Source organism: Salmo trutta, chromosome 31 (genome assembly GCF_901001165.1).
Source record: "Salmo trutta chromosome 31, fSalTru1.1, whole genome shotgun sequence".
In the NCBI taxonomy this organism is placed as follows: Eukaryota; Metazoa; Chordata; class Actinopteri; order Salmoniformes; family Salmonidae; genus Salmo; species Salmo trutta.
Window position 1 is genome coordinate 25,830,387 of NC_042987.1, and position 22,709 is coordinate 25,853,095.

Here is a 22,709-nt window from a genome sequence, read left to right on the forward strand (position 1 = left end):
AGACTGTAATGCGATATTTGCCCGATATTTACTCACACTAAATTGTACTGTTATGGAGAGAGATGGTTTTTGATTTCAAAGTATGGCGCCACCAGTAGTAATAATGCGTGTGACATGGTTTAGGCCTGCTTTTAATTTCTGGACAATTTCATGCTTTACAAACCAATATATCAATTGTGTACTAGGTTACAACCAGCAAATACATTGAACTGCTTGTCCTCCTTTTTGTAACAGTCCCTCCTTTTACTAGGAAGGGAGCTTTCTAAGCATGCCTTGCTATCTGTCATATCTTGCTGTACCATACAGACAGTTCATCTCATGTGTGAATCATTGTACTTTATAACTTCTGTTTCAACAAAGCCAGACAATAGTGAAGTATCTAGGCCTCCTGCAAAATCCTTCATAGAACAGTAGCCTTCAGGCACTAGGAATCTGTTACACATCACTACATAAATACACTGAAAGCACAGACGACATTCAAAATGATCATGTGAATACTGTATTAAGTGTTCATCCCCTAGTCTGCACCATCACAGAGCTCTGACATAATGTCCTGCAGTCAAGGCCATGATCGACTGGTGAGATGTCATGTGTGATGGCTGGCTATGAGGGGGTCGTAACAGAGAGATAAAGGCTGTGTCCCAAATTGCATTATATTCCCTTTATAGTGCACTAATTTTGAACATGGCCCATAGAGAAAAAGTAGCTACAGACTGCTGTATCGGTCTGCTTTTTATTATTTTTTCAGATTTTTCAGTGGGTGCTACAGCACACCTGGCACCTGGCTACTTCCTGCGGCTATGGCCTCCATACATCACGTCAAATCAGTCAATGGATCAATCACGGCTGTCAGAAAGAGCACTTACTGAAATATATCTACAGACCCAAAATATGGTTATGAACCCACCAAACATAACTAAAGCTCTGATCGAGGGCCAATCATAATCGCCATGCACTTCACAGCTGATCGAAAGGATTACATTTATTAAATGAACTGTATAACCTGCAACAACTTTAAGGATTTTAGGTAACCATGTTTTTCCTTTTCTAATTTCATTAGAGAAATCGTCAACATCACCAACTTGTCTCTTTAAGGCCGTTAACTTGTAAGGGTGCTGTAACATGTCATAGAGAGAGCAAAATACAGAACTGGGCTGCTTGTGTAAATGCAGCCTTTGAGATGTGTTCTCTTCCTCTCAGCTTAAAGGGGCAGTGCAGTTGAAAAATTTCTTTAAAAAAATATATATATAGTTCCACACTATAATGCCAAAATAATACTCTGAAATCGATAAAAAATTATAATAATGCCCTTTTTGTGTAAGATGTTTGGAAAAAAATAGCTGGAATTTCAGCCTGTTCAGGTGGAATGTAGCATTTGTCCCACATGACGTCAGAATGTGATCTGATTAAAATAGACCAATGACTGTTCATTCTTAGGTTGGGAACCCCGGCTCTAGACCATCTTATCAGCCAACCAGGGCTGTGTATGTAAATCTTCACATTTGTTTCCTAACGCCCACTTGATCAGACTGAGCATTTCAAGGGCCAATGGAAGCTCAGGGAAATAAATGAGTTATTTTCATTATACATAAACACAGTGAATTTAGACATACAGTGACGATTTAAAAATACAATTACAAATATTGCATGGGGGCTTTAAACAGAAATGCTACTAGTGCTTTCCCCTTAAACCAACAGCACACCACTCGCCATAAGGGTGTTCATCACAACAAAAACGCTCTCCATCCCAATGATCATATAATCATGTGTGACTCCTTTTGTCTAGTTTTATTTTATTTATTTATCCAGGGAAGCCACATTTAGTTGAACTATTTATTCCAAATGAGCCCTGGCTAAGAAAGCAGGATACATTTATTTACTCAACACAATATAGACTAAAACAACATGAGTCAGTGCAGTGGTCTAGTAAAAATAGTGCAGAGAAAGGCTGGCTGGTGACATTGTCAGAACAGCAGCTGGCTTTTACAGCCTGGGATTGAACAGGGATGAACTGCTCATTCAGAGATGGATTCGTAAAGCCTCAATCATTCCCAGTGGTACTCTTCTCTTCCCTCTGGAGTCCAGCAAGAACGCTGGTCTCCAACCCCCATATTAATATGACCAGAATGGGTGTTTTCCATTTATGCTGTGTACCAATCGATCTGTGAGGTGCTCCTGTTGTGTCCTGAGGCTGGGAAGGAAAAGGAGCTCTGAAAGAGGCCATTCAGATGTAACCCAGGGGATCAGGAGCCTTTGGATTAGCTGCTACTGTTACTGTATGTTCTACTGTAGGGGGTTCTCCTATAGACAGCCTTTGGATCAGCTGCTACTGTTACTGTACGTTCTACTGTAGGGGGTTCTCCTATAGACAGCCTTTGGATCAGCTGCTACTGTTACTGTACGTTCTACTGTAGGGGGTTCTCCTATAGACAGCCTTTGGATCAGCTGCTACTGTTACTGTACGTTCTACTGTAGGGGGTTCTCCTATAGACAGCCTTTGGATCAGCTGCTACTGTTACTGTACGTTCTACTGTAGGGGGTTCTCCTATAGACAGCCTTTGGATCAGCTGCTACTGTTACTGTACGTTCTACTGTAGGGGGTTCTCCTATAGACAGCCTTTGGATCAGCTGCTACTGTTACTGTACGTTCTACTGTAGGGGGTTCTCCTATAGACAGCCTTTGGATCAGCTGCTACTGTTACTGTACGTTCTACTGTAGGGGGTTCTCCTATAGACAGCCTTTGGATCAGCTGCTACTGTTACTGTACGTTCTACTGTAGGGGGTTCTCCTATAGACAGCCTTTGGATCAGCTGCTACTGTTACTGTACGTTCTACTGTAGGGGGTTCCCCTATAGACAGCCTTTGGATCAGCTGCTACTGTTACTGTACGTTCTACTGTAGGGGGTTCTCCTATAGACAGCCTTTGGATCAGCTGCTACTGTTACTGTACGTTCTACTGTAGGGGGTTCCCCTATAGACAGCCTTTGATTTGGGGTGGGATAATTAGTAGGGACTGTAATGTGACAGTAGCCTGGTTTCTAGATCTCTTTATACTGTCTAGCTCCCGTAGGAGTTGGCAAGAACACACAAACCGATCTTGGACCAGGCTAATGTGATGGCTTCCTACGCCCTCGGCATGAAGATGAGTTTTGGTCAAGGGCTCAAAGTTTACCCACCACTTTCTCTTTACCGCTCAAACCTGAGCTTCAGGTTTTATATTTATGGCAGCGAACATCTGCTGTCGATTTTGAGGGGAAATAATTAAAGCATTGTTAGCCTTTACGTTCACCCAGGGCCACACAGACGGGAGTCAGCATCTGGGGGACAGATCCGCTGTCTCCTCCAGGTCAAGGTTGGAGACGGCGCTGTAGTCCCATTCCACGGCTACTATTCCCTCAACTGGTGGGCCTCCAAGCACTTTTTAAGTAGTTTTGTTTGGTTGTGGTTTTCTCGGCTGACATCGCGTTATGCTGAAGTCACAGCCTCTTTGTGTCCCGACCAAGCTATAAGCCACAGACAGAACTCAAAGGGCACATCCTATCATAACATGAAATAAATAGCTTTCCAGGCTGCCCAGTCAGCAGCCAGGCCAATTCAATGTCCCAAATGGCTCCCTATGTAGTGCACTACTGTTGACCAGGGCCTATAGGGCTCTGCAAAGAAACTGAGGGCCATTTGGGATGCAGCCCAAGTCTGTTGAGCCCCAGAGGCTTTAGTCTAAACACTGACCTATCAGGCCAGACACAGCAGCCGATATTGAGGGAGCTTGTCCATAGGATGGAACTCATCGAATGTTAAATCTCCCTCAGCACACTGCAGGGGACTTTCTTAACTCCTTCTATATTTGTTTTGTTCCATCTTATCATTGATTTAAGAGTCTTGGCAGACAAAAGGCTGAGAATCTCTTGATCCGTGATAATTGAAGTCCCTTTTTTTTAAGGCTATTTGATGATAGAGTGGTACATTGAAACTTCCAAACGTTTCTGTTCCATTTCATACACAGTGTTGTGATGAAGGAAAGAGGGCGCACACACATACTTTTTCAATTCAATAATAGCCTGCCCTAGTATTATGAACAATGACTGTCCTCTTAAACTGTCATTCTAAACAATGACTGTTCAAAATAAAATGATTCCACAGCACTGCCAAATGACACACTATTCCCTACATAGTGCACTATGTTTGACCAGAGGCCTATATAGACCCTGGTTAAAATAGCGCACTATAGGGAATAGGGCGCCATTTGGGAACAGCCCAGTGCTCTGTTGAGAGCCATCTCTTCACAGGTTGCATGGCAGGCTAATATCTGATAATAAAGGGGTTTGTTGCTGTGACCTCTGATGGGGCTGTGACCTTTAGGCAGGGGCACACATGGTGTCCCGGGTTCATATGTGTTCAAAGGGTATATGGCTGTGTTACATATCACAAGGATTAGACAGATCACGCATAACCGTTTCCAACCTTATACAGGCTGAATGGGTCTGTTCTTTGGTTATGGAACCAATGTTTGTCGGTAATGATTTAGCTATTTATCCAATGTTATGTTGTTAATGAAGACATATGAGGCTATTTCATAGATTATCAAACAGCCTTAGATGGGTCTGTTTTTGGAATCAGTGCTTTATTGGTCATGTTTGGGATCTTGTATTAAGCTATTTCAAAGGTCCTCCTTTTAAAATTAGAGGAGACAAGATAGTTTTAAGAGATCATAAAAGGATGTCCAGAGAAGTTACTGGCTGTGTTTGAAAGTTGAAAAATTAACTTGTGATTTCTCTACTGCGTCTGCTCTCTAGTCGCCTGTCCTGACATGGCTGTTCAGAGTTGGAGTCTAACAGTGGTTTTAATTAGCTTCACTCTATGGGAACACAGATGACTTCCACCTGTCTGTCCTTTCCCTTATGTCTAGATAGCCCACCCCTCCCTTCTCCCCCCTCTCTTGCTCTCCCCCCCATGTAATCTTCATCAGTGCTTCTGGGACGAGGTCTGCTCCATTGGATAATGCAGAGACTTCCGCCCTCTTTCTCTCTTGTCAAAGTCAAATCAATAATTAGTCAGGCGAGCCAGGTGACGTTTTAATGGCTTGGTTGTTATGAGCGGGCCTAAAGACAATGGATGGTGAGTGATGAGAGACCTGAGGATGTAGCTAAACTAGTTACTATTGTTCATTACTCTGCTTTGTTCGCCTGCTTCCCAAATGCACCCTATTCCCTTTATAGTGCACTGCCTTTGACCAGCACCCATTGGGCTGTGGTCAAAAGTGGGGTCATTTGGGACGTTCCCCATGGTTATAAATAAACCTGATTATGTATTAGTTTGATTCATGTCTGAGGCTCTACTGTGTATTACAGTCCCTTCACTTATCAGAAATATACATTGTATTTACCTGTTTCTGGACCATTTCCCAGCTATGCTGACAAACAGCATTCTAATTGGCACTCTATTCCCTAATGTAGTGCACTACGGGCTCTGGTCAAAAGTAGTGCACTATATTGGGAATAGGGTGTCATTTGGGATGCATATTGGCCCACCACCCCGCTCATCTAGTATTTCCTCTCTCTCCCCCCTGCAGCAACAGACTAGCGCCTACCAACCACGACCGGATACAGCGGCTGAGACATGAGTTCCAGCAGGCCAGGGGGGACGATGACCCAGACGACCGGAGACGCACCTATAGCTTCGAGCAGCCCTGGGTGAGTGTCTGAGACCGGGCTGAAAACTAGGCCTGCCTGCCTCTCCATGGACCAACCCCTCACTAACCACTTCCACTGCCAGCCTGGGAGGGCTGCTAACACCCTGGCTGGCTGGTTCACTGGCTGGTTATACTTCCTGGCTGGCTGCACCGTGGAGCCTCCCACTACCACTAACCACACAACCACTGGGCCTGGCCTGAGCATGGACTGTCCAGTATGACACTGACTAAACGTCAGCCCATGGAGCCTCTTCTCTTTAACTCCTCTATAGGACTCCCACCTAACCCAGGCTGTGTAGCTCTGATAACTCTAACAATGGATGTGTCCCAAATGGCACCCTATTCCCTATTTAGTGCACTATTTTTGACCAGAGTTCTATGAGACCTGGTTAAAAGTAGTGCACTATGTAGAGAGTAGGGTGCCATTTGGGACACAAACAACCTCTCCACCGGCATGTGTCCCTCTGGCACGCTCACCTGGCCTCTAACCCTGCCCCCCCCCATCACCACCACCACTCCCGTCATACCACCCTTGTCATCCAATCTGCCATCAGTGCCATTTGTTGGTCTGTCTGTCACTCACAACACAAGGATCTCCCCACCTTCACATGGACCAATGGACTCCTATCTGTGTCTGTGTCTGTGGGTGTGTGATTGTGTTTCCTTGTTGGGGGTTTCTTTTATGTGTGTGAAACGTGGCTTTCTGGTTTTAACTGTGCCTTTTTAGAATAGGGGTTTAGGTTTAGATGGTTTTCTCCCTTTTGATGGCATGGCCACCAAGTTAGAATGAGTGAGAATTCAAAGGATTTCAAATCGAACAAAATTGGAGACCTTTCTATGACCTAATTGAAGGTATTTGGTCCCTCGATAAAGACGGCACTATGTCCCATTCTTCCATTGAACCAGCAGTATGCCCTAAGTATACATTTTACATTCTGTCAATTATGTCAAATTCTGAATTATCAACAAAATGATTTGCCTAATGTTTGAAAGTCGCTACTTTAATATGGCTATGTTGTATGATATTGTTTTCCTATAAGCACTAATGTATTTATTGACTTTTGTTGTGTTAATCCTATACATTGTCCATATGACGTACATTTGTACTAATTCAACTTTCATCATATAGACCTGTAATTTGTGGTGACGTTTTTAGAGCTGGTTTAGACTGTCAACATGTAGTAGTTCATCTTTATATGGTGTTTATATTGTGTTGTCTAAGGATTGATTTGAATGAATTTTCCAACGTTTGTAAACTGATAGCTAATGAACAGACTCCATTGACATCTGGGGCTGTATGTATCAGGTGTCTCAGAGTAGGAGTAGGGATCAAGGATTGTTCATTGTGATCTAAAAGGCAGAACTGATCCTAGATCAGCATGCCTACTCTGAGAGGCCTGATGCATACTGGCCCTGGGCTTCTCTTATAGGTGATGATAAATAAAAGGCTTGGTCTTGTTTTGAGTTCTGTTTGATATTAGTACCCTATAATTGAGTAAGTTGTGTGGGAGAGAGCTTTCCAGCCCCACTCTGTTTCTCTGAACAGTCAACATGCATATAAAGTGCCTTGCAAAAGTTTTCAGACCCCTTGGATTTCTTCACAGTTGGGATTAGTGTTATTAAAATTGATTTAATTGTCATCTTTTTGTCAACAATCTACACAAAATACTCTGTCAAAGTAGCCAACGTTTTTTTTTTTTTTTTTAGATGAATAAAAATGTAATAATGAAAATATAGTCGTTGCATACCCTGAGTCAATACATGTTAGAAAAACCTTTGGTATCGATTACGAATGTGAGTCTTCTTGGTTAAGTCTAGAAGAACTTTGCACACCTTGATTGTGCAACATTTGCCCATTATTATCTGTTAAATATTCTTTAAGCTTTGTCAAGATGTTGGAGATCATGGCTACAGCCATTTTCAAGTCTTGGTGTCGGTTTTCAAGGAGATTAAATGGCCACTCAGGAACATTCACTGTCTTCTTGGTAAGCACGTTGTTGATCCATCCTCAGTTTTTTCCCATCACAGCCATTAAACTCTGTAGCTGTTTTAAAATCACCAATGGCCTCATGGTAACATACCTGAGCAGTTTAATTCCTGTCCTGCTGCTCAGTTCAGAAGGAAGACTATCTTTGTGTCTGGGTGGTTTAATATATCATCCACAGCATCATTAACTTGACCATGCTTAAAGAGATGATCAATGTCCGATTTGTTATTGTTACCCATCTACCAATCACTGCCCTTCTTTATGAGGCTTTCGAAAGACCCTGGTCTTTGTAGTTGAATCTGTGCTTGAAATTCAATACCTGACTGAGGGATCTTACAGATGTTCTATGTATGGGGGACTGAGGAAGGGTTAGTCAAATAAAAATCATGTCAACCCCTATTATTTCGCACAGAATGAATCCATTTAACTTATTATGCCAAAGGGTCTGAATACTTAAGCGACGACTATTTTGGTTATGTTTTTATTTATCTTAAAAAAACTTCCTCTGACATTACTCAGTATTTTGTGTAGATTGTCGTTAACAATTACATCCACGTGAATCCCACTTTGTAACACAATAAAATGTAAGGGGTCTGAATACTTCTGTATAGGCTGTGTCCCAAATGTTACCCTATTCTCTAATTAGTGCACTACTTTTGAACAGAGCCCTTTGGGAATAGGGTGCTATTTGGGAATCCGCCTCAGTAATTAAAGTCCTTGACAATACCACTGCATTGTTTGTTTACATTACTGATAGAACGTAATGTTCCCATGACAGCAACATTGAAGGGACAGTCGGACATTATTGCAATTACAATTTATTTCTAAATAACAGAATAACCAACCTCTTACAGAATGGTACAGAAATCTACAGTCATTTTGTTATTTTCTTCCCTACCATACTAAATGCCACATTATAGAAAACGGGAACATGTATAGCTGGCACCCTTTTCCCTATATAGTGCACTGCTTTTGACCAGAGCGGTCAATCATCATGCCTTCTGTAGTGGCCACAGTGCCTGATCTAGACTAATGTCAAGTCCAAAGAAATAGAATCGCAGTGGGTTACCTCAATATGGCCGCTGGCCCACCCATCACGGAACATACACAAGGTGAATAGAATTCTGGGAATTCCATTCCAGGGCCCATAGGGTAAACAGTGAAGGTAGAGTATAGGTGTTACAGCCATGTGGAAGCACTGACCCTGTCACTGTAAGTGTTCTTAGCAAGTCTTGATATTAAAGATCTGGCCAGCTTTGTGCATTATCTCGTCTACAGCCTGCCTGTTGAGGCCTGCTGTCCAATTTCTCTGAAGTCCAGCCTGTCTAATTTCTGTGGGCTGCAGAATAATTTCCCTAATTATCCGGTTCTGCATGCTGTTTAGTTAGGTGTTCCTGGTTAGCTGAAGTGCAGTTAGACAGCTCTACATCCCCTGATTGGTACCCCTGTGGATGGTATATTTCTCACTGTAGAGGAGAGCAGAGGAATCTAAGTTCAGTAGGTAGAAAATGTTTTGGAACTGGGTACTACCTGAACTTTTTAAGTAAGAACATCGATTTTTCACTTTCCGTTGCAAAGAGTTTTGCTATGGTGTGCCCTACAGAACACGGCCCTAGTTTCCGTGGGCTAATTCCATCACAGTGACTGATGGATAGATATCCAATCTGTGTTGCGGTTGCATTGGGAAACCTTTATTGAAGTCATTTACCACACAGAGCAGTGCATCGACTGGCTGCTTTCGCCAGCAGCGCTATATTGCCACACTGTATTGTTCATTTTAATACCTCCATTAGCTTTAGGTCTTCTGGGTCATGTTATCTACTGATGTTTCCTCATGTTACTAAGGTATTATTTCAAGACACTAAAGGGATCATTCCCCAATACTCCCCCATATTGCAAACTGTAATTTACATGTACGTGTATAATCGCAATGAAATTCACATCTGAAAATGACTGTGAGAGCTAGCGACATGGATGGAGGTGAGCTGCCTTTACGTGTCCCTGGCCTGTTCCATGTTCTGTCTGGTGTCGCCATGGCAACAGATACAGCACGGCAACAGCCCAGGTTATGCCAATCAATCCCAGATGATTGCAGGGATTCATTATGTTTTAATGTGCATGTCTCGGCGGTCCTCTCAGCGATGACAGGACTAATCTCTTTATGGCCCTCCCACCACTAGTGTGGCACTGTATGAATACTTGGCATTGCCCATAAAAGTAATTAGATCGCCTTTGTATTATGACTGATCGGCAGCCATTACACCCACCTCATGGCTAATGAAAGATGGGGAAGAAGAACAAAGGCGTGGTCGTTAGTAGTTACGCCGACATGTTCCAGGGAGGATATGGGATGTCTCTCTCAAATGGCACCCTAGTCCTTATATAGTGCACTACTTTTGACTAGGACCTTGTCCATTTTTGCACTATTTAGGAAATAGGCTGCCATTTGTGATGCAGTCATTTGCCAGGAGGGGCTGGAGATAATTAAATGATGATGCTATTCCAAGGTGCTTGCCGTACGGTGGTGTACGCTCTGTGTGTTCAGGCGGGTTAATGACCTGTGCTAGGATGGAAGCCCCATCACGACGTCAGCGGAGAAGCTACTTGCTTCTTTTATGGCCCAGTACAATCAAAAATGTGATTTTCCTGTTTTTGATATCTATTTCCATACTATGAGGTTGGAATTATACTTTGAAAATTATGATAATGCCCTTTTAGTGTAAGAGCTGTTTGAAAAGACCGCCTGAAATGTCAACCTGTTTTGGTGAGTTGGAGTCTAATTTAGTTATTAGACCAATAAGAAAGAGTACCAATTTGTTTCTGCCCTTCCCACTCAGACCATTCCCAGGCAGTCCTAGCGAGAGAGAGAAATTACTCTGGTTTTCATTTGAATTAAAAAACAAACAATCACAGTATGGTACTTAATAATTGTTACCCAGAAATGATTTCATATTGAGATTAAAACTGCTGCATTGGCCCTTTTTAACATCTACTTAACATTCATCACATCTCATCACACCTCTCTTGTCCCTACATCTCCAGCATGGCCCTCTGTCCTCCCTAACTCTCTCTCTGTCCGTTTTACCTGAGCACTATGAAGGACAAGGACAGGTAATGTTATCTCTGGATGCCTCCTGGTAAGTGTACTGCAGAGCTATATATTTAGATAGTTCGGCCAACTTTTAGAATGGACGCCATGTTTGTGCCTTTGAGCATTCCATTTATCCATAGGTTCATGTCACAGAACTAAAGTTACATTCAATTTCTAAAGGTTCATGTACTGTAAATGCATCATAATACATAACTCAATGTCCGAACACTAAATACATGGCTCTGGTGTACAGTACGTGTCTGTGAAAGTTGTGTGTTGAATAACCAGGATGTTGGCCCGTCCCTCTTTCAGCAGAACACCCCCAACACAGGTCCAGGCCCGTACCAGATAGATAGACAACAGACGGGCCGACACTCTGTGTCTGTAGAGATGCAGATGCAGAGACAGAGGCAGGAGGAGAGAGACGCCTTCCAACAGGCGCAGAGACAGTACAGCTCCCTGCCACGGTAAGTGTGTATGTGTGTAACACACAGAGAGAACACCCATAGTCCCTATTTGTTTTCCCAGGTCAAGGTAACATTACATATTAATGACCAATTGGCCATGGTATTATCCACTCATATGGATGACGACAGCCTGATATTATCAGCCGGAATCTACAACCAGGTCATTCCTGTCTGGAGTCCAAAGCACCAAACCCACAGCCACATCTCAGAAGAAGCTCAGTAAAACCACAGTCTGGGACTGCTTCGTAAATGGCCACCTATACCCTACATTGTGCACTACTTTTGACCAGAGCACTATAGGCCCTGGTCAAAAGTAGTGCACGATATAGGGAACAGGGTTCCATTTGTGATGCAACAAGGGTGTGTCACGTTACCCACCCCAGTAATCTGACATGATCGCACTAATCTGAGAATGAAGTTACCTTTGAACTACATGATCTGTGTGTTATTACAGGAAGTGGTGTGTCTATCTGTGGCCTTACATGCTGACGAAACCGCACGCGCGCAAGTTGATTTTGTTCACCCACACCAGATGCCACCAGGACACACAGATTGAAATATTCAAACAAACTCTGAACCAATTATATTAATTTGGGGACAGGTCAAAAAGCATTAAATATTTATGGCAATTTAGCTTGCTGTTGCTAGCTAATTTGTCCTGGGATATAAACAATGAATCCACAGATAAAACGGTAAATCAAATTAGTTTCTTGTCTTTTTCTTTGGACTTTATATGGCGGTTGGCAACCAACTTTACGGTGCATTACCATAAAGATGAACTGAGTGTGGACCTCAGTTCATCTTTCCATCACCCACGTGGGTATATGCGCCTAAAAACAATGAGTTGGGAGAGGCAGGACTTGCAGCGCTTTGAGCGTCACAAATAGAACCAAGTTGTATTTTAGTGCTTGGCCACGCAGACGCGCGTGAGTATGTGTACATTTATTTTGCGACGTGAGCGGTGTGGTCAGCATGTTATTATTGGCCCAGGGTTAGAGGTATAGTTCACGCTTCTGATTGGCTCAGGGATTAGAGCAGGGTTTCCTAAACTTTTTCACTCAGGCGCCCCTTCCAACATTAGCGAACATCCCACGCCCCACCACGTCTATTTCTATGGGTACAAGTTAATGACAAACGGACAAACTGTTCACACCCCTCTTGTTGGCGGAGATAACATTTTGCAGGTTTAAAGCTTATTTCCTGAAATTCCACACATTTTGCAATGGAATGGATTTTTTTTTTTATATATTATTATTTTTAAAGCCAATTTCCTGCATTTCTACATATTGTCTTGTGTGTTCATGTGATATTTGAGGTACTCAAACGTTACAACAAAATCAATGGGCTAAGAGTTGATCTGGACATTTCTGACAAGTTCTAAATAACTCTCTAAGGTCTGCAATGACTGATGGTGAGGAAACCTGCTGATGCATTACCCAATTTCAAAATTGAACCATTAGAGGATTGTTCATGCTTGTTTAGCAGGAAGCTAAACATTGGCGCCGGAGGGGATGGCTGCCATCTTATTGGCTCTTAACCAACCATGCTATTTTGTTAGTTTTTTTCGCGTTGTTCGTAACTTGTTTTGTACATAATGTTGCTGCTACCATCTCTTATGACCGAAAAGAGCTTCTGGACATCAGAACTGAGATTACTCACCTCAAATTAGACGAAGAGTTTTTAGACACCTGACCAGGCCCAGATCCCCATCATTGGCTGGAGAAGAAACCCTGATCTTTTTCCGCGGAATCTCAGTTGCCTTTTGAGGATCAGGCGACGAGTAGCTAATCTGCCCATGCCTTCCATTCTGATAACTAACGTTCAATCACTGAAAAAAATAAATGGGACGAACTGAAAGCATGTACACTACCATTCAAAAGTTTGGGTTCACTTAGAAATGTCCTTGTTTTTGAAAGAAAAGCACATTTTTTTGTCAATTTTTAAAAGAACAAAATTGATCAGAAATACAGTGTAGACATTGGTAATGTTGTAAATGGCTATTGTAGCTGGAAACTGCAGATTTTCTTTTGTAATGGAATATCTACGTAGGCGTACAGAGGCCCATTATCAGAAACCATCACTCCTGTGTTCCAATGGCACGTTGTGTTAGCTAATCCAAGTTTCTCATTTTAAAAGGCTAAATGATCAATAGAAAACCCTTTTGCAATTATGTTAGCACAGCTGAAAACTGTTGTTCTGGTTAAAGAAGCAATAAAACTGGCCTTCTTTAGACTAGTTGAATATCTGGAGCATCAGCATTTGTGGGTTTTGATTACAGGCTCAAAATGGCCAGAAACAAAGAACCTTCTTCTGAAACTCATCAGTCTATTCTTGTTCTGAGAAATGAAGGCTATTGCATGCAAGAAATTGCCAATAAACTGAAGATCTTGTACAACGCTGTGTACTACTCCCTTCACAGAACAGCGCAAACTGGCCCTAACCAGAATAGAAAGAGGAGTGGGAGGCCCCGGTGCACAACTGAGCAAGAGGACAAGTACATTAGTGTCTAGTTTGAGAAAAAGATGCCTTAAGTCCTCAACTGGCAGCTTCATTAAATAGTACCTGCAAAACACCAGTCTCAACGTCAACAGTGAAGAGGCGACTCCAGGATGCCAGGAGTTGCAGAGAAAAAGCCATATGTCAGACTGGCCAATAAAAAGAAAAGATTAAGATGGGCAAAAGGACACTGGACAGAGGAACTCTGCCTAAAAGGCCACCATCCCGGAGTCGCCTCTTCACTGTTGACGTTGAGACTGTAGGATAATACTTTTCGAACGGTCATCCAACTCGGAATTCCAAGTCGGGAACTCGGGCCTCTTTCTAGAGCTCCTACCTGAAGATCACTGACGTCATGATTCGGCCTATTTATTATTTTTTTCCCCCCGGAGTTCTCAGTTGTATTGAAAGCACCATAAATCCAGACTTTGACAAAGTTTTATAACAAAATTTGCCCACAAGAAGGACCCCCGCACCACCTTCCTGTTCAAGTGAGCACAGCACTACAAGGCGAGTCCAAAAATGTATTGTATGCTGCTGCATAAATTATGTAATATGCCAGGGAGATATGTATACTGTAGCTAAGAAAAGAAAACTCCCTAGAAAGGCCAGAACCTACGAAGAAACCTAGAGAGGAACCAGGTTATGAGGGGTGGCCAGGTCAGGGTTCCATAGCCGCAGGCAGAACATTTGAAACTGGAGCAGCAGCACGGCCAGGTGGACTGGGGACAGCAAGAAGTCATCAGGCCAGGTAGTCCTGAGGCATGGTCCTAGGGCTCAGGTCCTCCAAGAGAGAGAAAGCGAGAGAGAATTAGAGAGAGCATACTTACCATCCTGAGACCGAGTATAGCCCACAAAGATCTACGCCACGGCACAAACGGGGGGGGGGGCAACCCGAACAGGAATATCACGTCATTGACTCAACCCACTCAAGTGACGCACCCCTCCTAGGGACGGCATGGAAGAGCACCAGTAAGCCAGTGACTCAGCCCCTGTAATAGGGTTAGAGGCAGAGAATCCCAGTGGAGAGAGGGGAACCGTCCAGGCAGAGACAGCAGGGGTGGTTCGATGCTGCAGTGCCTTCCGTTCACCTTCACACTCCTGGGCCAGACTACACTCAATCATAGGACCTACTGAAGAGATGAGTCTTCAGTAAAGACTTAAAGGTAGAGCCCGAGTCTGTCACTCACATGGGTAGGCAGGCCATTCCATAAAAATGGAGCTCTATAGGAGAAAGCCCTGCCTTCAGCTGTTTACTTAGAAATTCTAGGGACAGTAAGGAGGCCTGCGTCTTGTGACCGTAGCGTACGTGTAGGTATGTACGGCAGGACCAAATCGGAAAGATGGGTAGGAGCAAGCCCATGTAATTCTTTGTAGGTTAGCAGTAAAACCTTGAAATCAGCCATTGCCTTAACAGGAAGCCAGTGTAGAGAGGCTAGCACTGGAGTAATATGATCAAATTTTTTGGTTCTAGTCAAGATTCTAGCAGCCGTGTTTAGCACTAACTGAAGTTGATTTAGTGCTTTGTCCAGGTAGCCGGAAAGTAGAGAATTGCAGTAGTCTAACCTAGAAGTGACAAAAGCATGGATGAATTTTTCTGCATCATTTTTGGACATTAAGTTTCAGATTTTTGCAATGTTACTTAGATGGATAAAAAGATCATTAATGGCTTAATCAAATTATGGATTGCCTCTTATCTGCTCATCCTTCCTTTAAGTCATAGTTTGAACATCTTAATTGTCAGTAGAAACCTCATTTGTTTAAGCAAGACATCCATATCAGCTATATATTTTTTTTAAAGACAGTAAATGAGGCAGAATTAGCTTTTTCGCTGCCAGACAAGGCTCCACTGATAGCCAGGTGTAGCAGGATTCACTGAAAAGAAAGCTCTGCTGTTGGGACAGCTTTATGTAGGTCCTAACGGTTTGTGGGCACCGTTTGTCACTGTTATAGGGCAATTAATGTATTTTTTTGCTGGTATGTTAAAAAAAAAAATGTTGGCCCCCACCAAGATTTACACACCAAGACATGCTAGAATCGCCACTGCTGCTAGCTAGTACTTCATCAATTCAGCTTAGTAATTGGTTGCTGATACAGATTCCCGCTTGATTAATATTTGATGAAGCACCATTTTTTACGGCAGAGATTTATTGTATAAATGTCTCCGATGCCTGGTCAAAGAAACATCCTGTGGCTGTGTGGTGTCATTTTATTGTAATTCTATTAAGGCCAGTTGTGTTTGGATAAACCTGTTTGTTTAAAAATTCCATTGTATGACTCGACCATGGAGTAATATGGGGCCTGGTATCAGCTTGTGCAATCTTGATTGATTTCATATGGCCCCTTGCTTCTGCAGGGCAAAACTCTCCAACACACACACACACGCTGCCATTGGATGAATCATGGCCTATTTGTGATTCATGTTAGTGTGTTCATAAACAGCGTTTTAGATAAAGGTCAGTTTCCTCCTGGTGAAGCTTTGCTAAACAAGGGGCTCAAGTGAAAATAGGCCTTAAACAATGACGCTTGTGAGAGGCCTTATTCATCATTGACACACAGTATAGATCTCACAGCAAAAGTCTTGTCATTTACATCAGGACCAAAGGTCTTCGGTGTCTGTAGAGAGGCTGTCTGTCTAAGTGCTTCCCAAATGGCTCCCTATTCTCTAAATGGTGCACTACTTTTAACCAGAGTCCAATGGGCCCTGGTCGAAAGGACAGCACTATGTAGGGAATAGGGTGCAGCCCACATGTACAGTACTGGCATAATATCTAATGGAAAAGAGAATAGATAGCTGGTTTACATGTATTTACAGAGAAACAGCCCAAGTGTGTCTCTTGTGTCAATGTATGAAATATAATCAGATATGGAGTCGTGGAGCCCCATCTTTTGAAATTGGAATCATTGAAGCATGGCTTTAAAATAAACAGCTGGGTTTGTGTTTCTGTTATTGGTTGAAAGGCTAGCATTTCTGTATCTAACCGCCTGTCGTCTTTACACAAAGGTCTGGGTACATTTCTCATTATCATTTTTCCTTCAAATACAGAAATAATACAGTTTCTTCACAGCTGGTTGATAAACCTGCTAATTATGCATGGCTCTGAGACAGAAGCCTGTTTGTTTCAGCCCTGGCTTCAAATTCTACTTGAAATCTTTCAAATACTTTTTGAGCGTTTGCTCTAGCCTGCCTAGAGTGCCAGATGGGTGGGTTTTACAGTTTTGGGACTGTTCTATTGGTCCATTAGGTCAGGCAAGCACAGATGAAGTCTTTTTTAAATTATTTAAAATAGTGTTTGAACCCAGGTCTAGTTAGTTGATGTTATTGTGTCTGTTCCATTTGTCCTGCCCCTGCAATAAGGGGGGCTCAAGGCCTGAACACTCATGCATTTCCTAAGGGCTGAACACAGAGAGGTCACAAAGTGCCCAGTCAAGCATGAGTCTGGGTGATGTCACGCACACTCACTCACTCATATACACACAGACATATATATATATATATATATATACCTACCTATATATATATATATACCTACCTACCTACCTACAGGACTGACTGTGTTTTGTAGGGAAGGGAGCAAGCTGACAGCTCTGCCTTTAAGATCCTGTGTGGTTCAGTTGGTGGAGCATGGTGCTTGCAACGCCTGGATAGTGGGTTCAATTCCCATGGGGGACCAGTAAGGAACAAAAATATCAACTACTGTAAGTTGCTCAGGATAAGAGTGTCTGCTAAATGACTAAAATGTAAGATACCATGTCAGATGTCTAGTGTCAAACCGCCAGACACATTTACTTTACATTTACGTAATTTAGCAGACGCTCTTATCCAGAGCGACTTACAGATTGGTGCATTCAACTTATGATATCACATAGTGGGCCAAGTTGACTCTCATCTGCAACAGGGCTGCTATTACTGGCTATCAAACCCAATGGGCTGGTCTGTCCTTCACAACAAGGCTAAATGGATGGGAATGGCTGTGTCACTGTCCCTCTAGGTGTATGTGTATATTTTTGGTTTATCGTGTGCTAAATTGCCTATTGGTCATGTGCTGGCGCTGTGCCTTGTCTGCCCCAGCCTCTCTGTCGAATCTCCTCTCTTTTTGAACTCCTTCTCTTTAAAACCCTCTTAACCTCTTTACTCGCATCTCACCCTGCCTCCTTTTTATTCTCTCCCTCCCTCCAGACAACCCAGGAAGAACCCTAGCTCCATCTCTCAGGACTCCTGGGTCAAGGTCTACCCGCCGGGCGAGGGCTTCCAGACGACCAAGGAGAACCCTCGCTACTCCAGCTACAAGGGCTCCAGGAACGGCTACCCGGGGGTGAGCAGTGTGAATGCCCGCGTCTTGCTGGAGGCCCAGGAGCTGCTGAGGCAGGAGCAGAGACGCAGGGAGCAGAAGGCGAAAGGGAAGCAGCTACTCCTAGCACCCCCGCAGGAGCACCACGGGAACAACACCTACAACGCCACTCCTTCATACTCGGCTCACAAGGACCCTGTGTCGCCTAAGGGCCCCTATAGACAGGACGTACCCCCCTCGCCATCCCAGCTGGCCAGGCTCAACAGGCTGCAGGGGCCCGAGAAGGGGAGGCCCTTCTACTCCTGAGGGGATAGGGGAAGCGAAGGGACAGGGCAGCCAAGAAGAGGCCACAGTTGGTGGCGACTACTTCAGGAGCTGATTAGCTATAGAATGGGGAGGCCCTTCTACTCCTGAGGGGATAGGGACAGAGTGGGCCAGAGGGGCCATAGTTGTGGAAGATGTGGACAATTTGAGTTAGGGAATGCACAGTGAGTGTTCGTATTAATGGCTTCCCCTGGATGTGACCTCTTAGTCCTTCGTTCAGTCCCAGTCAGTCCTGTTCCCTCCCACAGACTGTTGTTAAATGAGACTTTCAGTGCCTCCTGTATTCATGGTCATGATGCTTTCTGGGGTAGTAGTGGTGTTGTGGGATTCATAGACATCTGTCACCCTCACGCTCTGACAATCATACAGGCAAACAGATGTTTCAAACAATGGAGAAGTGTGTGTGTGTGTGTGTGTGTGTGTGTGTGTGTGTGTGTGTGTGTGTGTGTGTGTGTGTGTGAGAGAGACTTTCTTAATGTGTGTGTGTGTGTGAGAGAGACTTAATGTGTGTGCTTTATGCTAGTGTGGTGTGGACACTTACAAGGTCGCCTGGTTTTGTTAAACCATGGCTCCTACTTGACCTGCCCTCCCCTGGACATGAACCTCCCCATAGTTGGTACTACACTAACAAGTCAAAACAACAACGCTGAGCTCTCACTATTCTATTTCTCTGTTTTCATCCTTTTTTTCTTTACTTCAGTAGTCACCAGTGAGCTAGAGAAAAGAGAGGGAGTGTGTAAAAGGAGGGGGAGCATAGCACTGGTTATTAATGAAGGACTCTCATAAATTATTCATGTGTGTGCCATCTCCATGGAGAGAGAGAGAGAGAGAGCGTCTCTGATCCACTCCCTGGCCCCTCTGCTCTGGGCACGGCTAATCTGGCCTGCCTGTCTCTGGCTTCCTCCTCTCCCTCACCACCACTTCCTCCTCCTCCCCCTCACCACCTATTTCACCTCTCCTCCTCCCCCTCACCTCTTTCACCTCTCCTCCTCCCCCTCACCTCTTTCACCTCTCCTCCTCCCCCTCACCTCTTTCACCTCTCCTCCTCCCCCTCACCTCTTCCACCTCTCCTCCTCCCCCTCACCTCTTCCACCTCTCCTACTCCCCCTCACCTCTTCCACCTCTCCTACTCCCCCTCACCTCTTCCACCTCTCCTACTCCCCCTCACCTCTTTCACCTCTCCTACTCCCCCTCACCTCTTTCACCTCTCCTCCTCCCCCTCACCTCTTTCACCTCTCCTCCTCCCCCTCACCTCTTTCACCTCTCCTCTTCTTCCACCTCTCCTCCTCCCCCTCACGTCCTTTTCCAACTCTCCCCAGTCAACCATGCACTGAATTTTGCATCACAAGCTGCCTGCCACAGCCAAAGAACAGAACACAGCACCTAAAGGCTGTGGTGTAGTGGAGGGCCACACCACAGTTTCTCTCCGCAGAGAGACAATCGAAGTACCGACGCAAAATTTAGGTTCAATCTTCCCTTGTTCATAAAAAATGAATAGTGTTTGAGTGGTAATTGCTTTCAGCTGCCGTATAGCGGAGTGCTAGTGAGTCGCTCTCCTCTTGTAAATAATGGACCTTTAATGTAACGATGCTCTGATGTCTATGAAATGTACCAAATGGTGGAGATAAATTTCATCCGAACAAAGGAGAGCACAGAAAAGATAAAAAATATAATGACTGTGGTACGTACTCTGTGTGTCGCCTCGTGGTGTACTATAACAGACGTGTCTGGCACCTCGCTGCTTTGGAGATGTGCTTCAGTGTTCTCCCTATGCCAATTACAGCCATACGAAATGCATTAGCTTCCATTTGTGAGTTAATACAGTGTCTGTGTCCCAAATGGGACCCTACTATCTACACGGTGCACTACGGGCCCTGGTCAAAAGTAGTGCATTAAATGGGGAATCAGCTGTTGAACATGTCTAACATGGAAATAAGACTGTGTGTTCTGTCGTCTGTACTGCAGTACCTTGCCAATGTCTGCAGTCTGGTTGGAATCTGTTGTATGGTGTCCATTGCTAGTCTAGTTCCAGACCTGTTTCTGCTATCTTGTTCATTTCTATGGTCATTATAGTTAACAAGGGTGTAGGCAGAAGTTCCCCTGGCTAAGTTGCTGATCTTATGTCAGTTTTTCATTTCCCCCACTAAATAGTTAAGGATTGGGGGGAGGGGAAGCTGATCCTAAATCTGTACCTAGGGGAACATCACCCCAGAGTAGTAAATAAGACAGGGCAAATAGATCTGGGATCAGGTGGTCCATGGCTAAGTTGAGAGTTCAATAATAAGTGCCTGAGATGCCGTACACTTCCTGAATAGGGAAAACAATGTGGATTGTTCCTTGTTGTAGCTAAATGACACAACACCATTACACCATGTGTTTTAACATAGTATTATAATCTCTACAGCACAGTATGTGTTTGGATTGTTTTGGGGCTGAAAAGCATTTGTTTTTTACAGTGAGTTCAAATAAGCCTCTGCACAGCTGATCAGTGTATTTGTATCCTGTCTGTTTGACTTTGCCTTCACAATGCTGTACGTATCATGATGTTTAAAGTATAAAGCTATTGTAAGCACAGTGCAATTGTTTTTCAGACTTTTACATGATATGTTTAGACATGTATACAGACACTTTTCCTGTACATATCACATTTAGAATAAAAGGAAGGCTGTTTCATCCTGTTTACAACTATGTCTGGGTTATCCTCTATTTGTCATCCTCTCCTTTGAATAATGAACTGGCAGTGATATCAGGTTATTTCCTCGTTAGTAGCAGTGAGTCTGGTTTGATCCACTCTTGTATCTTTAATATGCTTTTACCTTTTCTATCAATAGGTTATTGTAGTTCTAGCTTCACATATTTCATGTAAACAGCTCTACGTGTGTGTGTGTGTGCGTGCGCTTGTGTCTGTATGCTTGTGTATGTGATTATGTGTAAGTGTGCGTGCTTTAGTGCCTGCGTGTCGGTGTTTGTATAGTCAATGCAGTCAGAATGTTGTAGAATTTAAGGCTGATGTGTTTCCTGTTGTTAATTGCACTCACATTCCCATTGTGTCTCATACGGAGGTGTTAAATTACTCAGGCTACTGTGTCTGGTCCGAGGGTTAAAGTTGACGTTCTAAGCAAATACCATTAAGCCGTTTCAGCTACCGAGGGGGGGCTCTCTTGAAAGGAATATGAGAGAGGAGGAAAAAATATGTTGAAGGAAAGAAATCCTTTCATCTCATCCTGTTCTTTTATCTTCATAGCTTTGTCTGCTCTTTCATCAATTTCTAAAAGAATGCCTCACAGAGAGAGAGGCGTCTCCCTATGCTGTTGGCAAAGCCTCCGGCCAGAGGAGGATTGTCTTTGATTTCTGATTCGTAGATAGTCAATGACCTTCAGGCGTTCCTCTATGGCACAACCAGAAGAACCAGAAATATGTATTATTGTGTAATGCGTGTCCGTTTGATCTGGATGTTTTACTGCTATGACTGACTTGGTGTTTAGTTTGAGTTAGGAAATGTGACACTCAACCATTCTTTTGCTTTCTTGCTGTGTCTTTTCAAACACATGACTACTTGGTCGTTTTCACTTGGAACCAAATGGAAGCAAACGGGCCAAAACGGGGAGGGACCTTTTTGAATTTTTCCATAAAGAAACATTTGTTTTTTGCTTTCCATTGCACAACGTTTTTCTATGGTGTGCACTAACTGATATGACCCAGATGAAAGACAGCTGAATGACGAGGGACCGTAAGATGCATAAAAAAATGTATCACAGTTTCCAAACCTACAGTAGATTTTGCCCTTACACATTCTTGTCCATGATAGTAAAAACATATGTCCACATTCCTCTCAGAACAGCGTGTTGTTGCCGTAAGAGGCCTTTTCCTGAGTTCCAGCATTCCGGGCATCGCCCAACATCGCCATGCTGATGTGAAGGTCATCCAGGGTCACGGAGAGATCAGTGTTCACCCTCAGCTGGTGCTCAGTTCACAGGATACACAGCCTGCTTTGAGTTAACTACATACATACCATACATTTAACACTGTGGCTATCACCTCTTCTCATTAGTATATAAATATATGTATGGTATAAACGTGCATATATGGCGTGTATATGGTATAACGTTATTTAACACTGGTGTTCAGCTTGCAGCTCAGACTGGCATTAATTAACAGTGTTGACCTCTCCAGGACAGTTTCCATGGGATCAGTATGAAGATAGGAGGATAACGATCACAGGTCTTCATCTGCTTGCCTAGTGATGGAGAATTGGATACATTTTAGATGGGACATAAAATATAAAGAACACTGCGTCATGTAAGACAAGCGCTGATTAATTTTACGATAGTCTAGAATCCATATGTAAGGGAGCATCCAACG

General features: G+C 43.6%; 1 protein-coding gene across 6 annotated transcripts in view; it reads left to right on the plus strand.

Annotated features, from left to right (window-relative positions):
- The window catches only part of LOC115169829 (partitioning defective 3 homolog), a 264,582-nt gene extending 245,428 nt beyond the window's left edge, over positions 1 to 19,154 (plus strand). For 5 of the 6 annotated variants that reach the window (XM_029725831.1, XM_029725833.1, XM_029725834.1 and 2 more), the window contains 3 exons: positions 5,571 to 5,691; positions 11,081 to 11,235; positions 17,912 to 19,154. In XM_029725831.1, the coding sequence (XP_029581691.1) occupies positions 5,571 to 5,691; positions 11,081 to 11,235; positions 17,912 to 18,329 (694 nt within the window). In that variant the 3' untranslated portion in view covers positions 18,330 to 19,154. The remainder of the gene's footprint in view (positions 1 to 5,570; positions 5,692 to 11,080; positions 11,236 to 17,911) is intronic. The other variant, XM_029725832.1, reaches the window with a different exon arrangement.
- The last annotated feature ends 3,555 nt before the right edge of the window (positions 19,155 to 22,709 follow it).